Below are 18,649 nucleotides of genomic sequence, written 5' to 3'. Positions count from 1 at the left end.
GCAGCTCAGTGTCGGACCACGTCATGAAGTAATTAAGCTCGCCATTGCAGCGCACTGAGCCCTTACACGAAGCTCTGCCAGCAACATTCCAACCCTGGCCACAGCTTGTGAAGTCTGTACTCAAATACATAATAAAATTAAACGAATGTGGTGTCTGTTCTTTTGGACATATCTGCAAGAACAAACACAATGCGGAATCCGCAGCTGTGATATATATCATGTAAATTGAAGATAGAAGGGGGAGAAAGGAAAGGAATTATTGATGACAGCTGCATCGGGTCTTTACACGGAATCAGCAGTGATGAATTAAAATGTGTACCAGACCAGGATTCAAACCCAGGATCTCCTGCTTATAGGCAGTCGCGTTAGCCATTTGGAACCAGAGTACATCACAACTGGACGGTCTACCTCGACACACCCCTCGGCGAACTCACATTCCTACCCAGCTGTGGATTCCATGTGGTATCTGACACCATGCATTCACATAACTGATTTGCCTTGATGGGCAATGATTCACCCATCTTCAATATAGATTAAGTCCAACCACCTGTGGGACTCTCAAAGTAGCGAGCATGAAGGACATTGATGGGGACGGCACCGCGCGGATTTAGCCGTGCTGTCTAAGGCGCTGTAGTCATGGACTGTGCGGCTGATCCCGGCGGAGATTCGAGTCCTCCCTCGAGCATGGGTGTGTGTGTTTGTCCTTAGGATAATTTAGGTTAAATAGTCTGTAGGCTTAGGGACTGATGACCTTAGCAGATAAGTCCCGTAAGATTTCACACACATTTTTTGATAGATGGGAATGTGGGTTGGCGAAGAGGCATGTCGAGATGGTCAGTGCAACTGCGATAAACAATGCGTCCCAGATGCCACATTAGTTAACTGCACTGCCTAGCAAGCAGGAGATACCTGATTGCCCGCACCTCGTGGTCGTGCGGTAGCGTTCTCGCTTCCCATGCCCGGGTTCCCGGGTTCGATTCCCGGCGGGGTCAGGGATTTTCTCAGCCTCGTGATGGCTGGGTGTTGTGTGATGTCCTTAGGTTAGTTAGGTTTACGTAGTTCTAAGTTCTAGGGGACTGATGACCGTAGATGTTAAGTCCCATAGTGCTCAGAGCCATTTGAGCCATTTTTTATTTTTTGAGATACCTGATTCAAACCCTCGTCTGACACACACTTTCACTCGTCGCTGCTGATTCCACATAACGTCCCGATGCAGCTGACATCAATAATTCCTTCGCTTTCCTTTCCTTTCTCCGCCCTCCACCTACAATTTACATATTAAAATCTTTAAAATCGAAGCTGTCTAGTGGTCATGATGAAATATCAGCATCATCAAAGTTAATAAAAGGTGTTCTTATGAGTTTAGTAAAATTTTAATGATTTGTGCCGCCAGTTTTTATCACTGAAACATTTACTGACAGGCTGAAATATTCTGACATTAAATGCCTTTTGAATGAACTATATAAAGATATGTCATCAAATTTCACACATTTCTCTTTTCCAACCACTCTCAAAAAGTTTTTTTTTTTTTTTTAATAATGCATATGAAGCTTCTTAACCATCTGACAATGAATAACACAGAGCCTCCAAGACACAGTCTGGGTTTTTGAAGAGTTCTAATATTGAGAAATCTATTTACACATGTGGTGGTAATGTACACAATTCATCAGATAATCAGTTACAATCTGCAGGCATTTTCTGTGATTTGTCAAAGACATTTGGCTGTGTCAGCCACAACGTCCTTTGAAGTAAAATAGAATGCTATTGTGTCATTGGTAATGCTGCAAAGCAGCTGAAGTCATATCTTGCAAATAGAAAACATAATGTGTCAGCACGAGAGACCAGTGAATCAAGCTCTCAGTCATCATCAGATTGGGAAGTAGTTCCGTGTGTGTGGTGTCCCACTGCTTTTTCTGGTATACATTAATGACCACTCATCAGGTACATTGACAGACAGGATTTGTTTTGTTGACAGATGATTTGAGTATTGCAATTAAGAGCAAGTCGAGCATAGTTTTAGAAAGGGTCATTTGTGACATTTTCATGTACATAAATAAATGTTTTATATCTACCTCACTCTCATTAAACTTTGAAGAAAGTCACACCTGGCAGTTTAGAACATGAAGAGGTTTCCAAATATGGACAAACGCAGGTAGGAGAGCTTGACACTGTTAAATTCTTAGGATGAAAACTTGATAATAAATTCAGTTGGAAGGAGCATCCCACAGAACTGCTAAAGTGTCAGAACAAGTCTTTATGTGCAGTGCAAATGTTGTAAGACATAATTCTGAACCATTTGTATGTCTAACCTTTTGAGTGGAGGTCTTGGGGACCACGGCCGTTCACTATTGTAAGAAAATGAAACACCCACAGCCATCCTTAAGATCTTATTTATTTTTTAGCTGCTAGTCCATGGAGAAGAAATAAAAACTTTGAGGTTCGCCGATGACATTGTAATTCTGTCAGAGACAGCGAAGGACTTGGAAGAGCAGTTGAACGGAATCGACAGTGTCTTGAAAGGAGGATATAAGATGAACATCAACAAAAGCAAAACGAGGATAATGGAATGTATTCGAATTAAGTCGGATGATGCTGAGGGAATTAGATTGGGAAATGAGACACTTAAAGTAGTATAGGAGTTTTGCTATTTGGGGAGCAAAATAACTGATGATGATCGAAGTAGAGAGGATATAAAATGTAGACTGGCAATGGCAAGATAGGCGTTTCTGAAGAAGAGAAATTTGTTAACATCTAGTATAGATTTAAGTGCCAGGAAGTCGTTTCTGAAAGTATTTGTATGGAGTGTAGCCATGTATAGAAGTGAAACATGGACGATAAATAGTTTGGACAAGAAGAGAATAGAAGCTTTCGAAATGTGGTGCTACAGAAGAATGCTGAAGATTAGATGGGTAGATACATAACTAATAAGGAGGTATTGAATAGAAAAGAGGAGTTTGCGGCACAACTTGACAAGAAAAAGGGACCGGTTGGTAGGACATGTTCTGAGCCATCAAGGTGTCACAAATTTAGCATTGGAGGGCAGCGTGGAGGATGAAAATCGTAGAGGGAGACCAAGAGATGAATACACCAAGCAGATTCAGAAGGACGTAGGTTTCAGTAGGTACTGGGAGATGAAGAAGCTTGCACAGGATAGAGTAGCATGGAGAGCTGCATCAAACCAGTCTAGTCTCAGGACTGAAGACCACAACAACAACAACAATAACTAGTTTTGGCAATTAAATGCGCCATTTTCAGGCCATAGTTGATTCTGAAGGGGTGACACAATCCCTATATATACTAAATCAGTGGCCAGTTGGCAGTTGATGGTTGGAGTGCTGACATCAAAGATTGCAGATGTGGTCTGCGTAACCAGTTACGTTGGCCACTGATGTGGTATTTTAAGGTGACAAACTACAATAACTCGAGAGATAAGATCCACACGAAAAAAATGTGTAGAGTCCAAAGTTGATTATTTTCTAGGGGGACATGTGCTGGTGCTAAAATTACCCCGCCACCCCAGCCCCTGGGCGGGGGGGGGGGGCGGGAGGCAACTTTAAAATTTCAAATGGGAACCCCCATTTTTATTGCAGAATCAGATTCTGCATGAAAAACCACGAACATTTGTTCTTAAACATTTGTTTTCATTCTTGGCAGTTGGCGGTGTAATTCAAGAAAATCCATGCTCTCATTTTTGCGTGGAAAATGGTTACGGATAAATAAAAAATACTTATTTACTTGCAAGTATTTGCAAATTTGAAACGGAAATACGTCCATATTTAGTTAGCGAGTGGGTCAGTCTTTTCCTCAGTCTTTTATTTTGTTTACTCTGTGAGTTAATGAGATCTCTCGTTAGTAAGTAGGATGTTTGGTTAGTTAGTTCGCTAGTCAGATGATTTGTTTGATAATTAAAAGTTGTGTGGCCTCATGACCACGAAACAAACAAAACTTATCCGAATCTGCGGAAAAAATTAATATTTGGGTCAACATTTGCAAAACTCTAATTACTCTCTCTCAAACCCCACCCTATGGGGAGAGAGGGAGAGTTTTAGCGAATCAAAATTTGCGAAGTAAATAAGTATTTCTTATTTATCCGTAACCATTTTGCACGCAAAAACGAGAACATGGATTTTCTCGAATTACAGCGCCAACTACCAAGAATCGAAACAAATGTTTAAGACAAAATGTGCGTAGTTTCTTATGTGGCCCCAGGGGGCTGGGATGGCGGGCTAATTTTAGCACCAGCAGATGTCCCCCTCGAAAATAATCAATCTACACTTACATCTACAGCTACATTTGTACTCCGCAAGCCACCCAACGGTGTGTGGCGAAGGGCACTCTACGTGCCACTGTCATTACCTCCCTTTTCTGTTCCAGTCGCGTATGGTTCGCGGGAGGAACGACTGCCGGAAAGCCTCCGTGCGCGTTCGAATCTCTCTAATATTACATTCGTGATCTCCTCGGGAGATATAAGTAAGGGGAAGCAATATATTCGATACCTCATCCAGAAACGCACCCTCTCGAAACCTGGACAGCAAGCTACACCGCGATGCAGAGCGCCTCTCTTGCAGAGTCTGCCACTCGAGTTTGCTAAACATATCCGTAACGCTATCACGCTTACCAAATAACCCTGTGACGAAACGCGCCGCTCTTCTTTGGATCTTCTCTATCTCCTCCGTCAACCCGATCTGGTACGGATCCCACACTGATGAGCAATACTCAAGTAAAGGTCAACTTTGGATTCTACAAATTTTTTCATGTGAAGCTTATTTTTCGAGTTTTTATCGTTTGCCGGATTAAAATTTACACCCTGTATATAGGGATTGTGTCAACCCCTTCAGCATCAACCATGGCCTGAAGATGGCGTATTGAAGTGCCAAAACTAGTAGCTAAAAAATAAATAAGATTATAAGGACGGCTGTACGTGTTTCATTTTCTTATAACTTTGAACTCTCCATCCGAACAGGCATCAGAAGACCCAACGGTACCCTGAACTCAGCCATTAAGCGTCACTGGATGCGGATACGGAGGGGTATGTGGTCAGCACACCGCTCTCCCGGCCGTATGTCAGTTCACGAGACCGGAGCCGCTACTTCTCAGTCAAGTAGCTCCTCAGTTTGCCTCACGAGGGCTGGGTGCACCCCGCTTGCCAACAGAACTCGGAAGAGCCGGATGGTCACCCATCCGAGTGCTAGCCCAGCCCGACAGCGCTTAACTTCGGTGATCTGAAGGGAACCGGTGTTACCAGCTTGGCTTATCAGATATAGGTGATATAAAAATAAAAATCTGGCGTACATTGCTTACTTTCATTACATAATGGCATTTTGGACTAACCGTTCAAGTTAAACAAAAATTGTCAGCGTGTAATGTGCATTATTTGTGTTCTGAATTCATGGACAGTAACCTGATGCTTCTGAATACATATTGCATTCCTCAATGAAGTTTGTCGTAAATAATGTGTCCCTTTTTCCAACAAGGAGCTTAGTTCACAAAATCAGTACTAGGAGCAAGAACAGACTGAATAAATGTTTGAACAGCGCTTGTTATAGTCACAAAAAAAAAAAAAAAAAAAAAAAAAAATGGTCCACCATCCAGGAGGAGACATTTTCAGTAACTTGCCAACCATGAAAAGGTTAGCTCCAAATTAAGTTCAGTTTAAGAGGAGCCTGAAAGACTTATTTGTGACCAGTTCCTTCTATCCCACTGACGAATTTCTAAACAAAGCAGTTGATGTATTTTATGCGTAATTACTACTATTACTTTATTTTTTTAGTGCCACATACTGTAAAAAAAAATCTAATATCCTCCATCAGCAGGGATCTCCTTAATATAGAGGGTGTTTCACAATTCGTGTCACTTACACACACTTCTAGACGTGGCAGAGGGGACTTGGGAGATATGCCGGCCGGAGTGGCCATGCGGTTCTAGGCGCTACAGTCTGGAACCGAGCGACCGCTACGGTCGCAGGTTCGAATCCTCCCTCTGGCATGGATGTGTGTGATGTCCTTAGGTCAGTTAGGTTTAATTAGTTCAAAGTTCTAGGCAACTGATGACCTGAGAAGTTAAGTCGCTTAGTGCTCAGAGCCATTTGAACCATTTTTGAACTTAGAAGATAAAAAAATGGTTCAAATGGCTCTGACCACTATGGGACTGAACTACTGAAGTCGTTAGTCCCATAGAACTGAGAACTACTTAAACTAACGAACATAAGGACATCACACACAACCATGCCCGGGGCAGGATTCGAACCTACGACAGTAGCGGTCGCGCGGTTCCAGACTGAAGCGCCTAGAACCGCTCGGTCACCGCGGCCGGCTTAGTAGATAAAGTTTCACATACATACCCATGTCGGGAAACATCCAGTGACGCTACAGGGCGACAAAGATATAGGCGCCGGCGAGTGTAAATGTATGTATCTAGATGATGATTCCATGATGATGTTACAAAACTCCAAGGACGATGGACACGGATAATTGTACCAATTTGAGGTAAGGTCCTTGGTTTGGAAACGAAAGACTCGAAAGTTATAAGCAAAATACCAGTCTGATACCTCTGTGGAATACATGTACCGGTACTGCTGTTTCTAAGAATGTAGGGCAGACAGCTTTCAGATGTGGTTGTATGAACCAAAAGAAGAAAAAAATGTCTGGTAAACATGGGCTGTAAAATGCATACCTAAGGGGCTACAAGCCCTTGTGCATCTTTGCTACTGGGTGAGACCCATCTCCTCTCCTCAACAAGTACTCCTATCTCTTGAGATATCCATCTTAGCGCCCATGTTTACGATACAGTTTCTCTTGTTTTGCTCCAAACTACCACTTCTGAAAGTTGCCTGGCCTACAGTCTTAGCAACAGGAGTATCGGTACATGCATTCCACTGCCATAGATATCAGAACATTTTTCACTTATAACTTCCGAATCGTTCGTTTCGGTACAGGGGGCCTTAACTCAAACTGAAACACTTATTCGTCTCCATCGTCCTAGAAAACTTGTAACATCATCACGGAATCACTATATATAAGCCACTATATATAAACCAGAAGACTTATAAACCAGAAGACTTATAAACTCATTATATCTTAATCAAAAAGTTTCAGTTAAAGTGAGAGGAGAAAGTACAAACTGGATCAGGCTAGGAAAAGGAGTAAGACAAGGATGCTGTCTATCACCTACTGTTTTCAACCTCTACTTGGAAAATATGGTTGACCAATGCTCATTAGACGACAAAGGAGTAGAAATTGGAGGAAGAAGAGTAGGATGTTTGAGGTTTGCTGATGACATGCTCCTTTTAGCCACAGGGGAAAAACAATTACAGGATTTGGTGGACACCATTGCAACTAACGGAAAAAAATATGGAATGAAAGTTCACACAAATAAAACAAAAGTATTGGCACTAGGAGGAAATAAGGAAATAAAAATTATGCTGAATGGAGAAATGCTAGAACAGGTGCAAAATTTTAAGTATCTTGGAAGCAGGATAGACACCGACTGGAAGTGCACCACAGAAATTAAAACAAGGATAGCAATGGCAAAGGAGCGGTCTGAACAGGGAACTCAGAAAGAGACTCATAAAATGTCTTGCATGGCGCTGAAACATGGACTATGAGGAAAAAAGACAGAGAAAGGCTGGAAGCTTTTAAGATCTGGACATGGCGGAGGATGGAAAGAATAAGTTGGGTGGACAGAGTAAAAAATGAAGAGGTACTGAGGAGAGTGGGAGAAAAAAGACAGTTAGCAGATGTAATAAAGACAAGAAAAAGAAATTGGATTGAGCATATATTAACAAAGAATGACGGGCTGATAAAAACAGTTTTAGAAGGTTATGTAGAAGGGAAAAGGAAGCGAGGAAGGAAGAGATTCCAAATACTGGATGACGATGACATGATGGACGGTACAACATACAGCAGCCTTAAGAAGGAAGCAATGTATCGCAGAAAATGGAGAGGCAAAGGACCTGCTAATATAGCAGATAACTTTTATATATATATATATATATATATATATATATATATATATATATATATATTGTCAACTTTTCATCTACACGGAAGCGCCAAAGAAACTGGTATAGGCACGCATATTCAAATACAGAGGCAACGCCTTTATAAGACAATGAGTGTCTGGTGCAGTTGTTAGATCAGCTACTGCTGATACAACGGCAGGTTATCAAGATTTAAGTGATGTTATAGTCGGCGCACGAGCGATGGGACACAGCATCTCCGAGTTAGCGATGAAGTGGGGATTTTCCCGTACGACCATTTCACGAGTGTACCGTGAACATCATAAATCCGGTAAAACATCGAATTTCCGACGTCGCTGCGGCCGGAAAAAGATCCTGCAAGTACGGGACCAACGACGACTGAAGAGAATAGTTCCACGTGACAGAAGTGCAACCCTTCGGTAAATGACTGCAGATTTCAATGCTGGGCCATCGACAAGTGTCAGCACGCGAACCATTCAACGAAACATCATCGATATGGGCTTTCGGAGCCGAAGGCCCACTCGTGTACCCTTGATGACTGCACGACACAAAGCTTTGAGCCTCGCTTGGGCCCATCAACACCGAGATTGGACTGTTGATGAGTGGAAACACGTTGCCTGGTAGGACGAGTCTCGTTTCAAATCGCATCGAACGTATAAACATGTGCGGGTATGGAGACAACTTCATGAATCTGTGGACTCCGCATGTCAGCAGGGGACTGTTCAAACTGGTGCAGGCTCTGTAATGGTGTGGGTCGTATGCTGTTGGAGTGATTTGTGACCCCTGATACGTCTAGATACGTCCCTGACAGGTGACACGTACATAAGCATCCTGTCTGATCACCTGCATCCATTCCTGTCCATTGTGCATTCCGATGGACTTGTGCAATTCCAGCAGGACAATGCGACACCCCACACGTCCAGAACTGGTACAGAGTGGCTCCAGGAACACTCTCCTGAGTTTAAACACTCTCACTGGCCACCAAACATCCCAGACACGAACATTATTGAGCATATCTGGGATGCCTTGCAACGTGCTGTTCAGAAGGGATCTCCACCACCTCGTACTCTTACGGATTTTTGGACATCCCTTCTGGATTCATGGTATGAGTTGCGTCCAGCACAACTTCCGACATTAGTCGAATCCATGCCACGTCGTGTTGCGGCGCTTCTGCATACCCAGAGGGTCCCTACACGATATTAGGCAGATGTACCAGTTTCTTTCGCTCGTATGTATGTATATAACTTTGTCTCTCTGTAGCATCGTTGGATGTCGTTTCCCGACATGGGTTCCCATGAAATGAAATGTCGTGTGGCTAGGGCCTCCCGTCGGGTAGACCGTTCGCCTGGTGCAGGTCTTTCGATTTGACGCCACTTTGGCGACCTGTGCGTCGATGGGGATGAAATGATGATGATTAGGACAACACAGCACCCAGTCCCTGAGCAGAGAAAATCTCCGACCCAGCCGGGAATCGAACCCGGGCCCTTAGGATTGACAGTCTGTCACGCTGACCACTCAGCTACCGAGGGCGGACATGGGTTCCCATATGAAACTTGATCTATGAAGTTTCCTCTGCAGCCTCGAGAAGTGTGCAACATGAATTGTAAAATACCCTGTAAATCCATGGAATAAAGTATTATCTGGTCTCATCTATTGTAACCATCCAAAGTTTTCACTACCTGTACAATGCTAGATTTCATTAGAATGATGCAAAGCGACTGCTTGCACTATGGAGAACATAAAAAATTTAAATTCTCTTTCTTTTCCAGATAACGAGTGTTGACGAGTTCGTCAACAATGTGAATTCCTCACTGAAGACGAAACAGGACAACGAGAAGCTGAAGGCCCTCATAGCGAGGATCGAGTCCTACGATGTCGTGGTGAGTGATGACTGGTTCACCAGTCCCTCCACTTCTCCTGCTCAATCCGGACCCTAATTTTTCTGCACTTTCTAGAAATTGGCTCTGAGCAAGAAATTTGTCAACTTGCGTCGTCTCCCAGCGGGTGTGCGAAGGGGATCCATGTATAGTTATTCCTTCTAACGATATTCACACTCCGATGACAGTGGAAAATACGGTACAGTCGCTGCCACGTTCTGATATGATACTATAGCCCGATTCACGAACGATGGCGGTTCGTGCACGGACGGGAATTGTATTGTTGCTGGTTCGAAGAGACGGTTGTCGTAAGCGCACGCGCGTGCTCTGCTCTTGAAACAAGCGTGCAAACTGCAGATTATGTCTCTGGCTTGCTTGTGTGCAGAATTTGTCGCTTACGACCGCCTTTAGTAGTGACAACCAGCAACAAATGGAATAAACATTCACTAAATACCTCTCTACGATCACGGTTAATGCCCGCATTGGCTACGATGGGTAAAGAGGAGTCTTCGATACGAGTCGCTGGCTTTGGCGGGTGACGTAAAAAACATGCAATAAACGTCGGAATTATTATGCCCGATGTGACGTCATATCAAAGTGGATTTCTTCATCGTAACAGACAGAATCAGTGAGTAAAAAAAAAAAAAAAAAAAATAACATCGTCGCAAAACAAACATTTCGGACCACGAATATTGAAATGAAAGAAATAGTTTTAGAGCGAAAAAGTAATCGAATAAGCCCTATCATAAAGAAACACTACGGCTATAATAATGGACACCAGAACGTAAAATATGAAGTGCAGAGAAATGATCTTGTAGAAATGGAACCTATTCGAAAACACACTTCATATATATAAGTTTTCGAGTATAATATGGCTACGGTTATTCGCGAAGCAAATATTATTTCCGAAAATCGAGGGACCCGGACTCTGGAAAAGTAGCTGAGCCTATAGGTGTATTTGTAGTTTACTATTTTGTATGATAGTGTTGACTCTTTCAGTACCGAAACTTCCTGGCAGATTAAAACTGTGTGCCCGACCGAGACTCGAACTCGGGACCTTTGCCTTTCGCGGGCAAGTGCTCTACCATCTGAGCTGCCGAAGCACGACTCACGCCCGGTACTCACAGATTTACTTCTGCCAGTACCTGTGAGTACCGGGCGTGAGTCGTGCTTCGGCAGCTCAGATGGTAGAGCACTTGCCCGCGAAAGGCAAAGGTCCCGAGTTCGAGTCTCGGTCGGGCACACAGTTTTAATCTGCCAGGAAGTTTCATATCAGCGCACACTCCGCTGCAGAGTGAAAAATCTCATTCTTTCAGTACCGTTACACGATTTTTTTTTTTCATTTAGGTGAGCTGTGTTTTGAGAACATTAATGTGTGTTTCTTACTTTGGTAGTTTCCGGCGTTTTCAACAGATACCCGTAGTTATAGTTCTCGGTTATGATTCGATTTAGTGTCCAACAGTTCATCTACAGTATTTACAAATTCGTAATCAAATGATCTTTTGGGATATATGATACCGTATTTATACACTCCTGGAAATTGAAATAAGAACACCGTGAATTCATTGTCCCAGGAAGGGGAAACTTTATTGACACATTCCTGGGGTCAGATACATCACATGATCACACTGACAGAACCACAGGCACATAGACACAGGCAACAGAGCATGCACAATGTCGGCACTAGTACAGTGTATATCCACCTTTCGCAGCAATGCAGGCTGCTATTCTCCCATGGAGACGATAGTAGAGATGCTGGATGTAGTCCTGTGGAACGGCTTGCCATGCCATTTCCACCTGGCGCCTCAGTTGGACCAGCGTTCGTGCTGGACGTGCAGACCGCGTGAGACGACGCTTCATCCAGTCCCAAACATGCTCAATGGGGGACAGATCCGGAGATCTTGCTGGCCAGGGTAGTTGACTTACACCTTCTAGAGCACGTTGGGTGGCACGGGATACATGCGGACGTGCATTGTCCTGTTGGAACAGCAAGTTCCCTTGCCGGTCTAGGAATGGTAGAACGATGGGTTCGATGACGGTTTGGATGTACCGTGCACTATTCAGTGTCCCCTCGACGATCACCAGTGGTGTACGGCCAGTGTAGGAGATCGCTCCCCACACCATGATGCCGGGTGTTGGCCCTGTGTGCCTCGGTCGTATGCAGTCCTGATTGTGGCGCTCACCTGCACGGCGCCAAACACGCATACGACCATCATTGGCACCAAGGCAGAAGCGACTCTCATCGCTGAAGACGACACGTCTCCATTCGTCCCTCCATTCACGCCTGTCGCGACACCACTGGAGGCGGGCTGCACGATGTTGGCGCGTGAGCGGAAGAAGGCCTAACGGTGTGCGGGACCGTAGCCCAGCTTCATGGAGACGGTTGCGAATGGTCCTCGCCGATACCCCAGGAACAACAGTGTCCCCAATTTGCTGGGAAGTGGCGGTGCGGTCCCCTACGGCACTGCGTAGGATCCTACGGTCTTGGCGTGCATCCGTGCGTCGCTGCGGTCCGGTCCCAGGTCGACGGGCACGTGCACCTTCCGCCGACCACTGGCGACAACATCGATGTACTGTGGAGACCTCACGCCCCACGTGTTGAGCAATTCGGCGGTATGTCCACCCGGCCTCCCGCATGCCCACTATACGCCCTCGCTCAGAGTCCGTCAACTGCACATACGGTTCACGTCCACGCTGTCGTGGCATGCTACCAGTGTTAAAGACTGCGATGGAACTCCGTATGCCACGGCAAACTGGCTGACACTGACGGCCGCGGTGCACAAATGCTGCGCAGCTAGCGCCATTCGACGGCCAACACCGCGGTTCCTGGTGTGTCCGCTGTGCCGTGCGTGTGATCATTGCTTGTACAGCCCTCTCGCAGTGTCCGGAGCAAGTATGGTGGGTCTGACACACCGGTGTCAATGTGTTCTTTTTTCCATTTCCAGGAGTGTAGTTCTCGGTTATGATTCGATTATGTAGACGAACTGTTGGACACTAAATCGAATCATAACCGAGAACTACGGGTATCTGTTGAAAACGCCGGAAACTACCAAAGTAAGAAATGCACACTAATGTTCTCAGAATACAGCCCATGTAACTAAAGAAAAAAAAACCATGTTACTGGACGAAAGAGTCAACATAATCATCCAAAATAGCGAACTACAAATACACTTATAGGCTCAGTTACTTTGCCAAAGTGTGCTGCTATTGATAATGGATCCCTTGATTTTCTGAAATAATAAGCGTAGCTCATAGTATACTCGAAAACAGCGATATATTTCTTACAAATAATTCCTCGTAAATCGAGTCATTTTCGGAACTAATTCGAACAAGCATCACAACGAACAAACTTATAACGATAAATGGTTAGTGTAATGTCAGCCAGTGATAACTCTCATTTGTAGATAATACACGGTGATTCAAAAAGAATACCACAACTTTAAAAATGTGTATTTAATGAAAGAAACATAATATAACCTTCTGTTATACATCATTACAAAGAGCATTTAAAAAGGTTTTTTTTCACTCATAAACAAGTTCAGAGATGATCAATATGGCCCCCTCCAGACACTCGAGCAATATCAACCCGATACTCCAACTCGTTCCACAGTCTCTGTAGCATATCAGGCATAACAGTTTGGATAGCTGCTGTTATTTCTCATTTCAAATCATCAATGTTGGCTGGGAGAGGTGGCCGAAACACCATATCCTTAACATACCCCCCATAAGAAAAAATCGCAGGGGGTAAGATCAGGGCTTCTTGGAGGCCAGTGATGAAGTGCTTGCTCTGTCACGGGCTGCCTGGCGGCCGATCCATCGCCTCGGGTAGTTGAAGTTCAGGTTTCATAACTAACCTCTTTCGTAGGACTCTCCATACAGTTGATTGTGGAATTTGCAGCTCTCTGCTAGCTCTGGGAGTCGATTTTCCTGGGCTGCAAACAAATGCTTGCTGGATGCGTGCTACATTTTCATCACTCGTTCTCGGCCATCCAGAACTTTTCCCTTTGCACAAACACTCATTCTCTGTAAACTGTTTATACCAACGTTTAATACACCACCTATCAGGAGGTTTAACACCATACTTCGTTCGAAATGCACGCTGAACAACTGTCGTCGATTCACTTCTGCCGTACTCAATAACACAAAAAGCTTTCTGTTGAGCGGTCGCCATCTTAGCATCAACTGACGCTGACGCCTAGTCAACAGCGCCTCGAGCGAACAAATGTACAACTAAATGAAACTTTATAGCTCCTTTAATTCGCCGACAGATAGTGCTTAGCTCTGCCTTTTGTCGTTGCAGAGTTTTAAATTCCTAAAGTTGTGGTATTCTTTTTGAATCACCCTGTATAAGCTGCAGTTTTCTACTAATAAATCGTAACTGACCCACATAGTCCAAGTGTTCGGCAACGTCGTAAATACAGGTAAGCTATTGTGAAGAGCATCGTATATCAGGACGTAAAATATGGATCCGTCAGGCACGGTACGTTAATGTTGGTATTCGCTTCCTTCGACACCTCAACGAAATTAGCACATTACATCTAATGGAGATCTCGTGCTGTACACCACATGAGTCTCTTAATACATGTGGTTGGCTTGGCCTTAACGAAAAAACTGTTGCGTGCCAGCGTAATGTAGAACTCGTTCTACGCTGCAGATCAGTCTGCCACCATAGAAATCTTTTCCACTGTCAAATTACTTGCCTACACCAACTCACAACAAAGCTGTTGCGTTCCCACTTAAGGGGCTCCGGAACGCCCTATACTTGCAATGTTAAAATAACGCTTATAAATTACATCTTTCCTCACAAAGTATTTGAGGTAGGAAGTTGAACTTTTTACAGATTATTTATTGGAATATGGGCTACAACTTATCACAGGGATTTTACAGAATTTTAGTTCAGTTATTAAAGATGATTTTTTTTCAATTGTAATGAAAATTCACAACATTTTTTTTGCAATTTTTTATTTATATATTCAAAAATATACAGTTTTTTTGAAAAAGGCTGTGTAAAATTATGCAGAAGGTACTGTGTAACATTTACTGAAAGTTTGAAACAAATATGTTTGGAAGATCCTTAGAAAACATGTAATTAGTATGAGAAAATAAAAGTTTTGGGAATCGAGCGACAAAGATTGGATTAACTTTTTAGTGCATTCCAGGTCCATAGGATGGATTATCTTCATCCTCTGCAAACTCCTCCTCCAGCTTCCTCTTGTTCCTCCTCCTGTTTACTCTCGCTTGTATTTCTAGACTCTTTACAGCCCTGTCTGCAGCCTGAAGGCGTTCCTTGTCTAAAGCAAGCATCGCTCGTTGTTGTGTTCGTAGATTTTGCTACCATTTTCTTCAGTTGCAGTTACTGCAACACTGTTCCAAAAGGTGGTCATGTATGAACACTTATCACATTTCAGTTGTATTTCACTAGCAAGTCCTATGTGTTTTATTATGCAGAGTTCCAGACCAACTTCACTACAATGAATACATCTTACACAGTTTGAAAAAATTCCTTTGAGAACCGACATATCAAATATTTCATTCACATCCGATTCGCCCATAAAACATTCATAGTTTTCACTCACTGAACCAAGCTTCTTCTGTGAAGTATTTTCTTTCCCACTTTGACTGCTATGGGCAGGTGTACTTGAGAGGTTAGGTTCACTCACTTGGTTATCGTCTTTATTGTTTACAGTAATAACACATACCTTTGGCTTTCCAACATTTCTCCTTTTCTTAAAAGCCTTCAGAGGACTTCTAATAACTTTACTTTTACTCATTATTATACTTCAACAAAACAGAGACTCAAGAAACAGAATTAATTACAAATATTTTCGAGATAACGACAGAGTAAATAAACATGAAACAATCGACAATCACACCAGCGATATATATTGAACCATCACAGGTTAGCCACAACACATACTTTATCTCACATCACTAAAATGTACCTGATGAACACGGACGTTAATAATAACACCATTTGACAGCAGTTTAACAGCGCCACAGTGGGTCACGCCCATGTAGAACACATTTCAAAAAAAATTTAAAAATAGTTGTAGTCTTCGGAATTGAATAAATTATATATCTATTAAAAGGTAATAGTCTGCAGATTCAGAAAACGCAAAAAAGCAAAAATTGAACTTTTCATGATTTTGAACCTTTCCGGAGCCCCTTAACCAAATCGTATCTGCTGTCCGATTCTTTGGCTTTGGTACCTCACAGCCAAACTGTCGCATTCCAACCTAACCTAGCTAGAACTCGGTCTATGCTACAGATCATTGTGTCACCCCAGCAAGCTTTTCCACATTCTTTGGTTTCGCCAATTCACAACCGAACTGTTGCTTTTCCAGTCTAACCTAGAACTCGGGCTATGACACAAACCAGTGTGTAACCACAGAAAGCTTCTCAACTATCACATTCGTGGCTTCACGAACTCACAGCCAAAGTGTTGCATTCCGACCTAACCTCGATCTCGGCCCATGCCACAGTGTGACATCACAGAAATCTTATCCGGTGTCAGGTTTTTGACTTTGCTAACCCACAACCAAAGTGTTGCATACCATCTAACCTAGACCTCAGGTTATGCTTCAGGCTAGATGTCACCACACACACCTTTTCCACTGTAAGTCTGTGCTATGGATTTTCCACTGTAAGTCTATGCTATGGATCAGTGTGTCTCCCCAGAATTCTTATTTGCTATCAGCTTTGCTTGCTTCGCTTACACACAGCAAAGTGTTGCATAACAACCTAACCCAGGCCGCAGTTTATGTTACACATTAGTGTGTCAGCACAGACGCCTTTCCCACTGTAAGATTCGTTGACTTTGCCAACTCGTGTCCATATCGTCATATTCCATCCTAACCTACACCTCTGGCTAAACCCGCCCATTATAGTGACATTTTTAAGCTTCTCTATTGACTCACGAGCCAACCACTCTCTCGGAAATTCGGATCTTCTTCAGTAATTCCAAAAAATACATCTCTCTTTTCACTCCACCTCCTCCTCGACATGTACTCAATTGCTATTTACAAATTCGCTAACACCAACACCAACAATTGCCAACATCAGCACATAATGCAAGAACCACTACACAGGACGCCAGTGTTAGAAAAAAAACTAGTGTAGAAATGAAAATTACAGTATTAGGGTACGCACCACAACTTATCAATAGAGACTAATATCCCTAATAGGTTGATATCCAAGAAATCAAGTCTATGTGTGAACTATTAAAAAAAATCCCAATAATTCAAAACCAAAGGTATAACAAAATTAATGAAATAAAACTAATTGCAAAAATTAAAATAATAAAAAAAAATGTACCTCCATTCCAAAGCAGCAACTAAACTCTCTTTCTTTGGCACCTCCATCCTCGCCACACCTTCCAAAAATACCTCAAACAAGCACTGGTTTTGTGGGACATCCTTCCTCCACACATGCTCATCTAAATGGCTCTGTAGTGCTGCAATTTTCCTTTTCTCTCGCCCAGTAATACTTTTTATTGCCCGCCTCCCATATCCCTTCAGCTGTATTGTACATGCCCCTGTTTTTTTGTTCCTAAGTTCAACGGAATGATTCACAGCCAAATACATGACCCCAATTTCGTCTAATCCCTTACAAGTAGCCCATCCATCTGACATGATTGACCCATCTCTATTATTTGTACCAAGTGAAACATTGTACAAGTTCTCCTATCTTCGATCACCTTAAAAATTATGTTTGGAGAAGAGTGATTTCCTAAAACAACTGCCCCCCCCCCCCTATCACTTTCTTTCTTTTTTTCTTTTTTGCAATTGCGATTTTTGAATTTGTATAATAGCCCCAGCCCACCAACAATTTTTCCCCTTCTCTTAACAAAATCCGAACAAATTTCCCAGCAAAACGAATGCCAGTCTATAACAGATTCTGTCTCATGAGCAACAAGCCAAATAGATCATAAACAAAAAAAATGAAAAAGTAAAAAAATACTATTCGTAGGAAGTCTTGATTTCACATACCACGTCCTTCTGCGAACCACCACACAAGATCTTTTGCACAGCGTCACATATACAAATTACCCGTGTGTTTCCTCAAACTTTGCCCAATGTCATCTACTAGCGACAAACACTACACTTACAATAGCGAGCATTTAAATTGTATTGTCTGGCAAAACTGATGACATTCGTCGGTACGCCCGATTCATAAGCTCATTTCACAATAGTGAAGCGAACGTGAGGAATATGTTGTTCCCCGTTCCTACTGTTCTCCACAGCTTCAAAATCAGGAGCAGAACTTGGCCCCACAATTGCCTCCATATTTCGCGATGGCAATAATAGCTGAAAAGAAGTTACAAATCCAGCGCAAAGATTAACAAATTACTTTCTGTATAAACCAACGAGAAGGCGACGCAGAAATTCAATTCAAAATATGCACCAGAACGCGACGTCATAGTAGCCATTACGTCACATGTCAACGCCGACGGCTAGTTTCGAACAGTCCTCTAGAACCGGCTACGACATTTAGAGCAGAGCGCTAAAAATACTGCCGAACGCCCATCGGTTGTCGGAGAATTAGTGACGTAGGTGCGTAGAGTAAGCCTAAACTCGACTACCATCGTTCGTAACTCCAATTATAATACAGAGGTTTCAGACCATGGAGAAGCTGTGCAGAGCAGATAATTAGTTTAAAATTGATTATGGCATACTACAAGAAACGGAACAAACCTCTGGCAATAACATTTGTAGATTTTAAGAAGGCATATGACTGTCTCCACAGACCTTCAGTATTAAAAATTGTAAGAAATCTAGGACTCCATCCAAAACTA

At 43.0% G+C, this 18,649-nt stretch overlaps 1 protein-coding gene across 1 annotated transcript in view; it reads left to right on the top strand.

The window, feature by feature from the left end:
- The window catches only part of LOC126426523 (pleckstrin homology domain-containing family G member 5), a 556,069-nt gene that overhangs the window by 349,202 nt on the left and 188,218 nt on the right, over window positions 1–18,649 (top strand). Inside the window, exon 10 of the mRNA XM_050088427.1 lies at window positions 9,748–9,858. Within this exon, the coding sequence (XP_049944384.1) occupies window positions 9,748–9,858 (111 nt within the window). The remainder of the gene's footprint in view (window positions 1–9,747; window positions 9,859–18,649) is intronic.

This window comes from Schistocerca serialis, chromosome 11 (genome assembly GCF_023864345.2).
Source record: "Schistocerca serialis cubense isolate TAMUIC-IGC-003099 chromosome 11, iqSchSeri2.2, whole genome shotgun sequence".
NCBI lineage: Eukaryota > Metazoa > Arthropoda > Insecta > Orthoptera > Acrididae > Schistocerca > Schistocerca serialis.
This window is presented reverse-complemented; position numbering and strand designations above follow the sequence as displayed.